At 35.1% G+C, this 14,025-nt stretch overlaps 1 protein-coding gene across 4 annotated transcripts in view; it reads right to left on the bottom strand.

The window, feature by feature from the left end:
* LOC111513953 (protein Wnt-5b) overlaps positions 1 to 14,025 on the bottom strand; it is a 136,947-nt gene that overhangs the window by 27,277 nt on the left and 95,645 nt on the right. For all 4 annotated transcript variants that reach the window (XM_074176436.1, XM_074176439.1, XM_074176438.1 and 1 more), the window contains exons 5-6: positions 9,696 to 9,807; positions 242 to 344 (exon numbers count right to left, since the gene is read on the bottom strand). In XM_074176436.1, coding sequence (XP_074032537.1) covers positions 242 to 344; positions 9,696 to 9,807 — 215 coding nt within the window. The remainder of the gene's footprint in view (positions 1 to 241; positions 345 to 9,695; positions 9,808 to 14,025) is intronic.

Genomic DNA, 14,025 nt, shown 5'->3' with positions numbered 1-14,025 from the left:
CGTTATTGAAGTCCCTGTACTTGCTCTCGACGTTTTATTTTACTGTTTATTCATTTGCCACTATTTCTTTCTCTCTAACTTGATTGCTGAAATGAAACAAAGCGAGTTCGTACGCTTTATCGACGTGTTCCATTAGATCGAAGGATAATTCTAACCAGATAAAGCTCGTTCCCAATTACTTGTTGAGATGCGTACTAAGGACGAAATACCCATTAAAAATTTATCGTCTTAAAGTACTTACCGACTTCTCTGAAGGTCGCCAGTTGTTGCCAGCAAGTTATCAAAGAGCAGGATCCTGAGACACCGTGGCATTTACAGGTCACTTTCGCCTTCTTTATGACCGCCTGAAAAAAGATTGCAGTTGGATTGCGTTTCGCTGAAGAGAGACAGTGAACAAAATGTGAACATCAAGTATATTTTTGAAACAAAAATGAATGAGAGGGTTGAAGTGGCTAGCGTGGTGCAGAGCTGTCATGGAAGGAACTTCTTGGAAAAATCAAATTTTTTTCGAGTAGGAATGGGATTCGAGTATACCTTATTGAAAAGGGATTTGGATTAGGGGGGTTGTGAATGCTAACAGTTCGTTTTCTGAAAATTCTGTTCAAATGATTAGGTTGCTTCATAAGTTGTTTCTGTTTCAATGACATGTGTTTTTGTAGTTTTGAAACAACCTTACATAAAAAATGTGTTATTGTTCATAAGTAGCTGGTCCCAGAAGTTCCCAGCCCAACAAAGGAAACACAAAAATCTTGGAAAAGGATGTATCTATTTTCATAATCTCCCCTGGTATAAGTTCAAAAATTTTAGTAGAAAAGAGCTCTGGAAATCACTGAAATACAACAAAATCGTTAATGTAATATCGACAGATATTCCTGAACATCTGAATGATCCAGAAAAAATTAATGATTTTTGGTGAATACTTTCTCGTTTTCTGAACCTTCAGATGCACTTTTAGACTTCTATAAGGAAAACCGATTAAACGATTCAAATTTTGAGTTTCTAGAAGGTAATGACGTATTTGTTTACACAACTATTTGTGAGATCAGTACAAATGCTCTGGGACTGTGATCAATTAAATTATGCTGCTCTCATATAATAACTCATATAATCCATATAATAAATATCTGTCTTTCTGAAAACGTTTATCCCTCTATGTGGAAGAGTGTAGTGGTTAAGGTTTTTGCCGAAAAAAAGTAATATTTCTGAGTTTAGAGACTTGCGTGGAATCAGTATTTTGCCAACATTATCAAAAGTTTTAGAAAAAGCAATGAAATTACAGTTAAGGGAATATCTTGAGAGAAACTCATTGGTGCCAATGGTAAGTGCACGATATTGGTTCTCCTCGATTTCAGCAGAGCATTCAATACCTTGAATCATAAACTCCTACTAAATAGATTACATTATATGGGGATATCTGTTAAAGCTGTCAAACTTATTGGTAATTATCTGGAAGGTAGAAAGCAGCACGTTTGGAATAATCTGGAACTAAAGGCAGGAGTACCACAAGGATTAGTTTTGGGTCCATTGCTCGTCACTATTTACTCGTCAACCTTGCTAAGAAAACTTGAAACCTGTAATGTACATCTTTATGCGGACGACACTCAATTTTATCACAGTTTTTATCCAGAAGATGTCAAAGAAGCCTGCGGAATCAAAGACTCTGATATTAGACACTTTATTGAACTAGCAACTTATTCACTCCCTTTTATTAACACAGGAAAATCTAAAGTTATCATTTTCGGACAAAAATGAATAGTAGTAAAATCATCAGTTCAGTTGGAAATCACATAAATGCAGATGAACTTCATGTTGTTGATGGAGCCAGAAATGTTGGAGTTTTATTTGATTCCCATATGAGGTTTGGAAAACACACCAGAAACTCATTCAACCAGCCTATGCCTTCCTCAAACTGATATATTATAATAGGTACTGCCTATGGATGGCTAAATATGGAGAATAGGTGAAAACCTTCGCAGCTGCATAAGAATGTAATTTTTCGAACCGATGCGATGTTAATAATATTAACATCAGATTCAAAGGCTCTTTAACACCTCTCACTTTCACAACCCAGTTATTCAAACGCTCTTTCAGTCACCAGATAGCTAAAGTATAAAATGCTATTCTTCAACTTTTAAAAAAGTTGCCACCCATGCAGAGGCTTTTTTAGGTCGAGTGGAGTAGAGTAGCAGTTATTTGCATAGATACGAAAATTGAACTTCGCCTTTTACTATAACTTTATATATGTAGTTAGAACTTAATATTGTGATTGTGATTTTTTTTGTGGTTGTTGTAATAAACACGTTTATTACTATTATTATTATCTCCATAATTTCCTTGCAGCTCTATACACTTTTCCCAGCGTCTTTCAACAAATTCGATACCGTTTTCTGTTGTAAACGAAGGAGCAAACTCACCCAGAGTAGAATCTAGTCCAGTTTTTATAGTGGTTGAGTTGAGACCTTTCAAATTAGAGTATTGTACCACATAACGATGGCCAATTTCCTTCATTATAACAAATAATCGAAAACGTTCGCTTTTGATGGCTGCCAAACAAATACCAAACAACGCAGCGTCTTCCAACTCGAAACATATGCTTTATATTTATTTATTTATTTATTCAAAATTTGGGATACAAAGAGGCAAATACCCATAGAAGCGTCCACTGATAGTGGTTACAGAGATACATGGTGTCAACAGATACAAGAAAAAATAAAAATTATTGAATTAATAAATTTCATACATACTAAAATTATTTTTGCTATGTGTTGAATATTCTTTTCATCGTTATTTTAAAGGAATTCAACGGAATAGAGAAAACATTTACATTACTACAATATTTGTTGAAAGAATCACACATTCTAGTAATTGAGGAGTTTTTGCCCAAATTTGTGTTGAAATTCGGACTGGCAAGACATTTTCTGTATCTTGTGTTCCTTTAAGGAACGTGATAAAAAAATCATTGATACTAAATTGGATGACTTTTAACAGTTTGTTATAAGTTTTTACATAAAAACTAAGTCGGTTATTATTATTCGTTGTTCTAGAAGCTGTATTTTGTAGTGAGATCGAATTTCGCTAATGCAAAGTGTTACATAAGTCTTCGTTATTTTGAAATGTAAGAACCTTACAAATCTGTTTTGGGGTCTTTCCAATCGTAACTTGTGTATTATAATGTGGGCTCCATATGACACTTCCGAAATTAAGTTTACTATAAACTAATGCATAGTAAATAGATGTGATTGCTGCCTCGTTGTTGAAATCTTTCCATATTCTGCAGAAAAATCCCAAGGTTTTGCTACAGGGATTCATTATATAATCCAAATGGGGATTGAAAGTCATTTTTGTATCAAAATAGATTCCAAGATCTTTAATTTGTTCTACTCTGTTAATAATATTATTGCCCAGGCAGTATTGAAAATGTATCGGTATGTTGTTTCTGCAAAAAGATATACATATAAGTTTTAATTTATTGAGGCAACAGTATTCTAAAAAAGCATTGAGGTCTTCCTGAATCTTTGAGCAATCTCTAATCGTCGTTACTTTTCTGAAGATTTTCAAGTCATCAGCATATAGTAGTACTTGTGAATGCTTGAAGCAATCTTTCAAATCATTTATAAATACTAGAAACATTAATGGACGCAGATGTGAACGTTGAGGGACTCCCGAGGTTACCACAAATGGAGCAGATCTGTATCAATTTACGCTCACTAGCTGACTGCGATTGTGAAGGTAAGATGAAAGCCATCTAAGGAGATCTCCCTGTATACCGATTCCAGCAAGTTTTGATATGAGAATTTATCAAATGCCTTACTGAAGTCAGTAAACAGTGAGTCCACCTGTGCTCGATTGTCTAATGCAGTTGAAATATAGTCGGCATATATTAATAATTTTTGTTTCTATGGCCCTCTTGGAGAAAAAACCATGCTGGCATTCTATGATTGATGACTTGATATAGTGAAACATAGAGTCATAAACGATGCTTTCGAACAATTTGCTGAACATGGACAGTTTACTGATACGTCGATAATTTATTACTGAGTTTCTATTACCAGAGTTTATATAGATCGGGACTAGTAGAGCAGTTTTCCATACCTCTAGGAAAGCACCAGACTGCATAGATATGTTGAATAAGATGCTCAAGGCACAGCATAGACCAGAAGCACAGTTTTTAACAAAATATGTAGGGTAACCATCGATCCTAGCACCCTTATTTACATCGAGTGACTTTATTTTCTCTAATATGATTTCTGGAGTGAACTCTATTGAATTTAACAGATTATTATTGCTGAACTGAATAGGAACATGATATGTTTGCTAATAGGACTCGTAAACGCTGCGAAAATATGTAGCAAATAGGTCGCATATACTTTCACCATTTTCAGCAAACGTATCGTTGTAGCTGTAGCTTTTTTAGGAATACCTACATCATTTTTACATGAAGTTACATATTTCCAGAACTTTTTGGTACACGTTTCAATCCCGTTTTGGATATTATTTGTATAAGTATAGATTCTGTACCTTCTAATACCGTGTTATTTTTCAAACAACTACCGCCATCTCTAGGGCAGGCCGGGTACTTCAGAAACTACCCTCGTATGTTAGTACAGCATCGAACTTGAAGGAATCTAAGCAAATCCAAAACCGACGTTGATGTTTTTAATCGTACTCATCAAACCAGTATAGATATAATAACATCTTCTGAAACGTAAAACAACAAAATCTACCACATTCATGAAGACTGTTTTCAAAACGAGTGAATGTAAACAAATTGAACAGATATATCATTGGCTTTTTGCACAATTCCAAGAGTACTTTCTTTTATTTCGTGTAACACACAAAACATAGCCACTGGCATCAACTTCAGCATCTTCATATTTTTCTTTGTGAGCTGATGGGATCCATCTATAAATATTTACCTGTCTCTACAGGTGTTTTAATATTTTTTCACTAACTGAGAGTAACTGAAGATCCTGCAGGGATTGCAGATTGTCTCAAGGCAACCAAAGATTCTTTTAGCATAACTCAAACTTCTCGAAGAACTTATCTTCTCATTTCTGCCGAATGGAAATAAACAATATTCGAATTAAAAATTACTTGGAATCGTTGGATTGCATCTCTGAGCCGATAGTCATTATTATTGCGGTAAAGAAAATCAGAAACTGCATTCTGGTCGGAATTTATCTGACATCTTACAAGTTCAGTGAATGCTTTAATTTATCGAAGAGATTATTTACTTTCGATTGTAATTGAGCAAGCAGCTATTACACGAGTGCACCTGCCTCTCATGGTAAATTGCGAAGATTTCTTCAGACAAAGGTTGTACTCGTGAGATCTGTACAAATCATGCATATTCGACGAGTAGTTGAAAGTAGATTTGTGGTTCTTGGTTTAATACCACAAAGACTTGTATTGTAACTATCAGGTGAATGAAATTATGCTACCACATTCGACAATCAACCCGTAGTTTGATTCAAAAGTTTCGTCAAAAATTATTGAAAAGGTCATGATTAATATATTGATAACTAATTTTGTGTCTATAAATTATTTGTATTCATGTAAATATGGCTTTGGTAGATCAAGTGATAATTGACGTTTTGGTTATGAGAAGCCAATATGGAGGACTGGAAAACGATGTATTTAGAAAGAAAACAAGCACGTACAGGTATATTCCCGACAGTTCACATTATAGTAGGGGAGCCCACGATGCAAAATGGGGATTTACTAGAGCGTCATAGAGACATATTAGGTTGCAAAGCTTAGATGATAAGAAGAAATGTTATATAATATATACCTTTCCATCGGTGGGGGAAGCGGCTATAGATTTTTAAATATGTAAAATAATACTGTTGCATAGACATACTCGAGCGCGTCAGATATTGATAGCATCAATGTCCCACGTATTTTTGATAATGTTCGTATGTTAATCTGACCGTTTGCATGATGCGGGTGGTTGTACGTAAGGGTTTAAAGTGAAAAGAAAAAAAAATCAATCGAGTGCGTCAGATTTTCAAAGAGAGTATTGAGTGCACCCAAAAAAACCTCATATTCGATAATCTGACGATTTCGATCTCACGCAAACTCGCGGCCATCATTAAAATGTGCAAAAAAAATTCGCCAATTCGAAATACTCAAGCGCGTCAGATTGAGACATATATGGTTCATCTCTATGTTCTAGACGTGCTGTATCATAATCTGACGATTATCTAGAGGGATTCGCCTAATCTGACAAAAGAAAATAATTTTTTTAAATATTTTTGAATGGATGAACTTAATTAATTGAAAAGTTCAGGAAATAGCATGCGATTAAATAAGTATATGTTTTTAAATAGAATACTTGTATTTATAAAAAAATAATTAAAAAAATATGCTCTAAAAATCAATATTTTTGTAATCAATTGATTAATTAATCATCACCGTCATCTTCATCACGAACGAAACTCTGTGATCAGCTGTGATGGCGTCATGGCAACAGAATTCAGAGTGGGGACGGAGTGAGAGAGTAATAGATAGAGAAAAAGTGAAAGAATAATAGAAACACGGAGAGGGAAAATATATGTATCACACAGATGCACAGCTATGCTCGAGAATGTCGAAATGACAATAATTTTTTTACAACTTTGCTGCCCTCCCCTTTCTTTACGTCACTCTCAAATTGTCAGATTACTGGAATATATACTTTTTAGCATGGAATCAACTCAACCTACCTTAATCTGACGCGCTCGAGAATTTCTGATGATCAATTTTTTTTTACTAATCTGATCCTTTATCCTTCACGGGCGGCCTTATATATGAGGCTCATATTTGGTGGAGATACTTAACCGAGTACAAGGTATCCCCCTGTATATCAATCTGCCGCGCTTTAGTAAATCCTGAAATCCCTGCTTGGGCTCCCCTATGATTACTGTGGACAGCACAAACGTGCTGGGCTGAATTTTCTAGTGCATCGGCCATTGACTTTCCTTCTCGCAGTTAAGCGGCTTGGAAACTCTTGGCTCCTACCGAGTAACGTCTAAGTTGGTAGCAAATTGCCACAACCGACTCTCCTCTATAGAAATACTTAACAAATTGGCAATGAGGCTGCTGACTCCCTTGTAATGATGGTGCTGCAAGTAGCCTCATCAGACCAGAATCTGTCCATTGGCTTTGCTTTAGGTTTTGCCAAACAAACATTGAACACCTGGATGGCAAGATTTAAAGACTTCTGGCAAAATCTACTAGGAATGGCTCACTCCTAGGCGTTTATTCACCCTTCGAAACTTGATACCAAACAGTTGTTGGACTACATTAGGGATGAACTACGATGTCTAACAGGCCTCCTTACAGGTCACTCTTCTCTGAATCATCATATGTAAAGACTTGGACTGTCAAAAGACAGTGTGTGTCTGTTTGGAAAATAACGAAACAGCAGAGCATATACTTTGTGCTTACCCTGCTGCGGACCAATTCAGGTTTTCAGAGTTTGGTAGAACCGCGCTTCTACCAACTGACCTAAAACATCACTTACCATATAAACTAATAGACTTTGTCAAGAAGCTGGGTTTCAGGTTAGGTTAGGTAGGTCGAGTTTGACCTACCTAACCTAACCTGAAATAATACTCCCAGAGAAACTTTGGAGTGCAGCAGTGTCAGCTGTCAGCGTTATTAGCGAAGCCTCTGGAAAACTTCAAAAAGCTCCAAAATCTCAAAAAATTTATTAGCAACAGCGCATCGCTCAGAATATCCAGCCACCAGAAAAAATATGGAAACCATCAAAAAGCATCTTGGAACCTTCAAAAAGAATCTAGAAAATGTCAAGAAGCATCTAAGGACCTTCAAAAAGCGTCAACGAAACGTTCAATAACGTCTACTATGTTTTGCTTGGAAATTTCAAAGAAACTCCTATAAAAACGTCAAGAACCTTAAAAAAGCGTCAATGAAACGTCAAAAAGCTCATTGACAGTTTTCTAGACGTTTTGTCAACGACACTGAAAGCAAACATTCCCTCTACCACAAAGTATCCACCAAGTACTCATTATCTACTACTCTCAAACTTTGAACCACAAGGGAAAGAAAATTCATCAGTTCCCAAGAGTGGCACTGTCGGTAAAGACTTGTGGAAAATGTGAAAAAAAAGAAGATGCATATACGGAAACATTCGATAACTTTTTTATGAACACCGAAGATACAAGTAGAACTATGGAAAGGTGGAAGGGCAGCTGCTAGGAATATGCTTGCCTTTCCGATCTTTGCTCTGAAGTAGGTGAGTAAATTTGGGAGGAGCCTACACCAAGTCGATGAAAATACTCAAAAACTGATTCATGGGAATTTATACCCTAAGTTCGTTCAGCGATTATGCTGGCCTGAATGTCAGAAAACTTAATTTCACTTCTGTGTTATATTATGATGTTGGTTCACAGCAACAATCGTTATGTCGTTCCAGGATGGTGTCTTCAATACCAAAATTCATCTTAGTCAATCATTGGTATAGGGGTATGTCATTGCTCAAAACCATATACATACGAGTCATTTTTATTCTGACATGTATGGTATGATAAGTGAAATGTTATTTTCAAATCTATTTCAGATATATGGGTATGTTTGACCAACATATTTTCCACCATATTATCCATGACTTATACAAGAATCATCTGCAGTATTTGCATTCTGCATTCCTCTTGAGGCAAGGATTATGGCTGTGAGTCTATACACACGCCGCATAATTTGTCAGCTATTGATAAAGTCATTATTTGCGTTCGGTAAACCACTTTTCTTGACGAACTGCCCACGGTTAGTAAACCGAAGATTCCTCTCCGGTCGTCGAACAGGTTTGGATAGCCGAAGGATGTTATAAAATTTCATGTAGGACAAAAATCAAATAAAATACTTATTTTGAAAACATACTTGTACTATAATTGCTGAATAGTAGGCACTGAACTCTCAGAAATGACTGACGTTTTTGCCTTTATCTGCTTCTTGCAGTGGCGTTGGGAAATTATACTAAACAGATGAGGAAAAATGATGATAGAATAGATAGAATCACAACTTTGACAACGATGTTTTCGTTTAAATGTAATAGTATTTCTGGAATTGTACTATACCTACAATTTTTACCGAAGCTTTTTTTCGATAAAATAAATTGAAGTTCGCCGAGATAAAGAATAAAATTGTTGGAGCCCAGAATGATTTTTTTTATATTTACTAAAATTCAAAATAATTGTGGTTCAGCATAAGTTTCTGACATTTTTATCCTGAATGAGGAATTGCTTACAGATATTTACTGTGAGAAAATCTTCAGTACGATTTGTTATGATTTTCTTCTTTTCGACGTATTTTCCTTTCAACTATGCCAGAAAAGCTTCGGTTTTCGTTTCTCAAACAAAGTTTTTCTTTGTGCAACTATCATTATCATCAAAATTATTACTGTCTTTTTCAGGAAGACAGATTTTTCAGAAGGATAATAATGATTCGAGAGATTTCCAGATATTCAGTGCTTTCACCCTGTCAAAATATTATCTTACGTTGTGGACTGTACAAAAATAATAGTGGTTAGTATTCTTGTTGTTGAAAGACATCAAATCATCCAAAAAGAAATTTCAAAACTTCAGCAAGCTGGTTTTTTGTTTCGTTAGTTACTGACATAAAATTCATCATGTAAAAAAATTGTTAGAAGTATTTTGATGCACTTGTATTACGGAATGATGATGGAAAGTACTCACCCTTCTTCCTGCTTCGTTGTTATGCAAATTCATAAGTACCCTGCCTTGTTCTCTAGTGCCTCTTTTGAACTTCCTTTCTCTTTCTCTAACGTCAACAAAGCTTTGTGCGAACCTGCAACAACAAAACAAAAGATTGTTCAAATATTCCTTCAGGGATTATTCTCATTACTACCGCCAATAAAACTGTACTCTTTTCAAATATATGAATTTCAATGTTTTTTTCAATATGGATTTTTTTACAATGTAATAATATGATATAGAGTGTGTGCCACATCAGGCTTCCGTTAGAAGTTTCACATGGAGGAGTGGAAGTTTTCTAAGGCCCACTAAGGTCTGCCGCAGTACTAGACGAAACGACAGGCATGACACTTGCAGACCCCGGTAAAAACCGGAAAATACCTTTCACAATATAAAATTAAACTCGCAGTTTAATCGTCCTCCTGAAGATGATCACTTGGTGATCGAAACACGTGTCGAGGTGTTAAAAATAACGATTTAGTGTTGGGAAAGAACTCCAGTAATATTCATTACTACACCAAAGTGTGCAATCATAAGCACAGGAGGTTTTATTTAATTTCATATCACTTTTGTCAAAGAATAACCTTTAATTGTTGACTATTTCTCTTAACTTCAACCTTAAAATGAAAAATTTCACCAAATATATCCATCCACCAACTCTCTACTTATAATTTATTATCTCTCAGATATATATATATATATATATATATATATATATATATATATATATATATATATATATATATATATATATATATATATATATATACCCCAAAGTTAAAACACAATCCCACAAGTATGAATTACATCCAATCTTATCTAATATTAAAATCAACACTGCTGATTTACCCCGTACACTGAGCGGCGAAAGAAAGTGATTTATATTCGTAGTTAATAGCGATCACCAGGTGTACTATTCCAAACATCTGTGCAGACGTCTGGGCATTTGATTCATTGGGCTTAGTTTTTCTTAAAATAATATACGACCGGCTTTGATGTTTTTGTCTGCTTTTGAAATTAAACTGTCAATCATCGCTATCACATCTGAAACATTTTTACATAAATCCTGGTAAATTAATGGCGTCCAACACTCCTATTTATTCCTGGTTAAGAATGATAACTGTGCCAGTCGTGTTGAACCAGGGGTGTACGTACGAATTACGAGTTGATTCAAAGCCCATTTTTCCACACTGAATGACAGATGTGTGAGTCGAACAAAAAGATGAATGCAAAATTCAAAATAAAAAATATGCTTTTTTTTATTGTCTTTATATGTAGAAGCACATGTTTGGACGATATCAACTCTTCTCTTAGTTCACTTTGAAAAACACATGAATCATAAATCTTTTTTGTGAAGTAAACCATTTGAATTCATTGAACGAGTCGCCTATGTGACCCTGTCACAGTTGCTAATATAGTTGTGTATCATCCGCATATTGGTCAATGCTACAAAACTCCAGATATTTGGAAGAGAGAGTATACAAAGAAAATAATGGTGAACATAATTTGCTACCTTGAGGCACCCCTTGAGTTGAAGTCTACAATTAAAAATATTTCCATCACTTATAGTTTGTTGACTCCGACTGGACAGGTAGCTTTGGATGAAACGTAAAAAAGATTCTCCCAGACCATAATACTCCAACTTTGCAAACAAGAGTTCATGATAGACGGTCTCAAATGTTTAGCTAAAATCTAGGAGAATCAAAATATTGCACTGTTTTTAATCTCATGAATTAAATATATCATTAGTTAGCTTTAGCTAAGGCAGTTGTTGTACTATAGTCAGAGTGGAATCCTGACTGAACAAAAGATGATATATTTTTAGGTTCCAGTATTTTCTTCAATTGATTTTACACTACTTTTTGGGGATTTTCGATATAGATGGTAAAATGCCGTTTGGTGACTCTTTTGGGTTACTTTTTCAGGAACTTTTTCAGGAGCTACTTCCTGTTTTTCAGGTTTTATCTCCGTAACCAATCATTTGTAAAACTATTGTTTCATGCATTTCCGTTAGTCTAACCATTTATCAGACTTGAAGTTAACGAACTTTAAATTAAAATAAAATGTTGACAACTAATGTTTTAACATAAAAAACGAATTGACAAGGGAAAGCTATTTACAGTTTTTTAAAGGATACCATCTGAAAAGAACATTGCTATGGTTTTGCTTACTTTTTTATTATCAATACCTCAACATGAAATAAGTTTTGAGTGTATTTTATCGAATTCCGGTAACCACATGGTTTTAATTTATTTTATCTTAATTGTTGCAATAAATTCGAAAGCGATAACATTTTTTAATAGATTATGAAGAGACATTTCAAACGATATATCACAAGTCTATACTTCCCATTTTAAAAATCAGGGGTTTTACCTGTCATTCGACGGCGGTTGAGGGTAGAGGTAGCATTTTTCCGTTAAAGTATGTCAAATTATAATTTAAATTTGACGTGTTTCGGGATTTTGTTGATATATTTACTGTAACCAAAATAATGAATTGATGCCATTTGACTTTAACACACTGTATGAATAAGTTCTATGCAGATAACTCTAGATGTTTTTTGCAAACGCATTTAATATCCAGCTATTTTGTGCGAAATTTTTCATCAACATCTGTCTGTTGAACAGTTCCTTGAGAATATATTACACAGTTCTGTGTCGATAAATCCAGATGTTTTGTTTCTGCATTTGCATCAGTCCGATGTGGACATTCTCAGATATTCAGAGTGAATATTCTCAGCTCTCAGATCATGTTTCCGGTTTCGCCAAACAAGTTGACATCATCAGGGATTGATTATTGTGGCATATTTGCTCAAAAAATATTGTCTCAACAAACGGTTCCTAAAACAACTGTGTATCATTTTTTCATATCAATGGGGGTGAGGATATTTTTTTCTATTTAGGTATATACTCGTATCATAGCAAACAAATGCTGAGCGGAAGAGACCGATAGCTAAAGATATGGTAACACAGTAGGGAATTGAATATTATGAATTGCTAGCGTCGTCAATCCCATATTTCAAACACAATCATCTATCCCACAGATTACTGATTTGTTCCGGTAGAAAAGACGGATCGGTTGGGGTGGTTGTGACGTTTATGATAGGGGTCGTTCCATCCGGAACAAATCGAGAAAACTTATCTGCCGTGTGATTCGACTTGATTCATATCTGAATTGATGCCGCAAAACTGATTTGCTGAGCTTCACTGGGAAACGACTAGTCAGCATAGGATTTTATTCTTTCGTTCTAGAAAAGCTTCTTGCTTTCAAATAAAGAAGTTTCAATAGAGATTTCAGCAATATCCAATACAAAATTATAAAATTTGAACTTTAGAACCAGGAAGTGATTGCGAAATACTCTATCCAGATAATGATGAATCATTTGACACTGACATTTATCGAGAGAAAACCGGTAACCAATAATTTGATGTGACCCACTTAATGAGGATCCAATAAACCCGTGTTAAAATCACATCATAGTGTTAAAACATTTCATACACGAAAGTTATTCGATTTCAAATCTTATTTGTTATTGAAATGTTTCGATTCGGTGCAACAATTAATTATAACTCATATTCTAATAGCCTCTACTAATCCACCACGTATTTCTGATTACGTTCCGTAGTTCTTGAGGGCTAATATCTGCACATACCTGTCGAATTCTTGCACAAAGTTCATTTCTATCTCTTGAGCGGTTTTTGTAAACCTTTTGTGTGAGAAGTCCCCAGAGAAAATGTCCAAAACTGTGAGGTCTGGAGATCTGGGTGGCCACTCTATAAACGGACTACCACGGCCTATCCATCGCTTTGGAAAATGTTCGTTAAGCCATTGCCTCACAGCTCTGGCATAATGAACTGAACACACATCTAACTGGACAATTGAATTTGATCGATCATTGATTGGCAGCTCGCATCCCAAAACTCTGTGTTTAAAAATTCTAGAAACCTCTGCGCATCAATGTTTTTCTCAAAAAAGGAAGGACCAATAATTCGTTCATTCAATATCCCACATCAGATGTTGATTTTTTGGGAATACTCGCTTTTACAGTTTATTACCCAGTTAGAATCATCCGCTGCCCAATAGCGACAATTATGTGATGACACTACTCCATTTGTAGTGAAAGTGGCTCCGTCGGTATATAAAATATTTTTTAGGAATTTTTTATTGTTTATATATATATTCCCCTTGGGCCCATAAACAAGATTCCAGGCGTCTTGCTTCGTCGCCTTCTTGAAGTGTGTGTGTGAAAATTTTGGCTTGAAAGGTTTAATATTCTTCGCCTTGAGACATCTCCGAGTAGTTTCTCGTGGAA

Source organism: Leptinotarsa decemlineata, unplaced genomic scaffold, assembly GCF_025532065.1.
Source record: "Leptinotarsa decemlineata unplaced genomic scaffold, Ldec_3_MD MMD2_tig00001719_RagTag_RagTag, whole genome shotgun sequence".
NCBI classification, from domain to species: Eukaryota; Metazoa; Arthropoda; class Insecta; order Coleoptera; family Chrysomelidae; genus Leptinotarsa; species Leptinotarsa decemlineata.
This window is presented reverse-complemented; position numbering and strand designations above follow the sequence as displayed.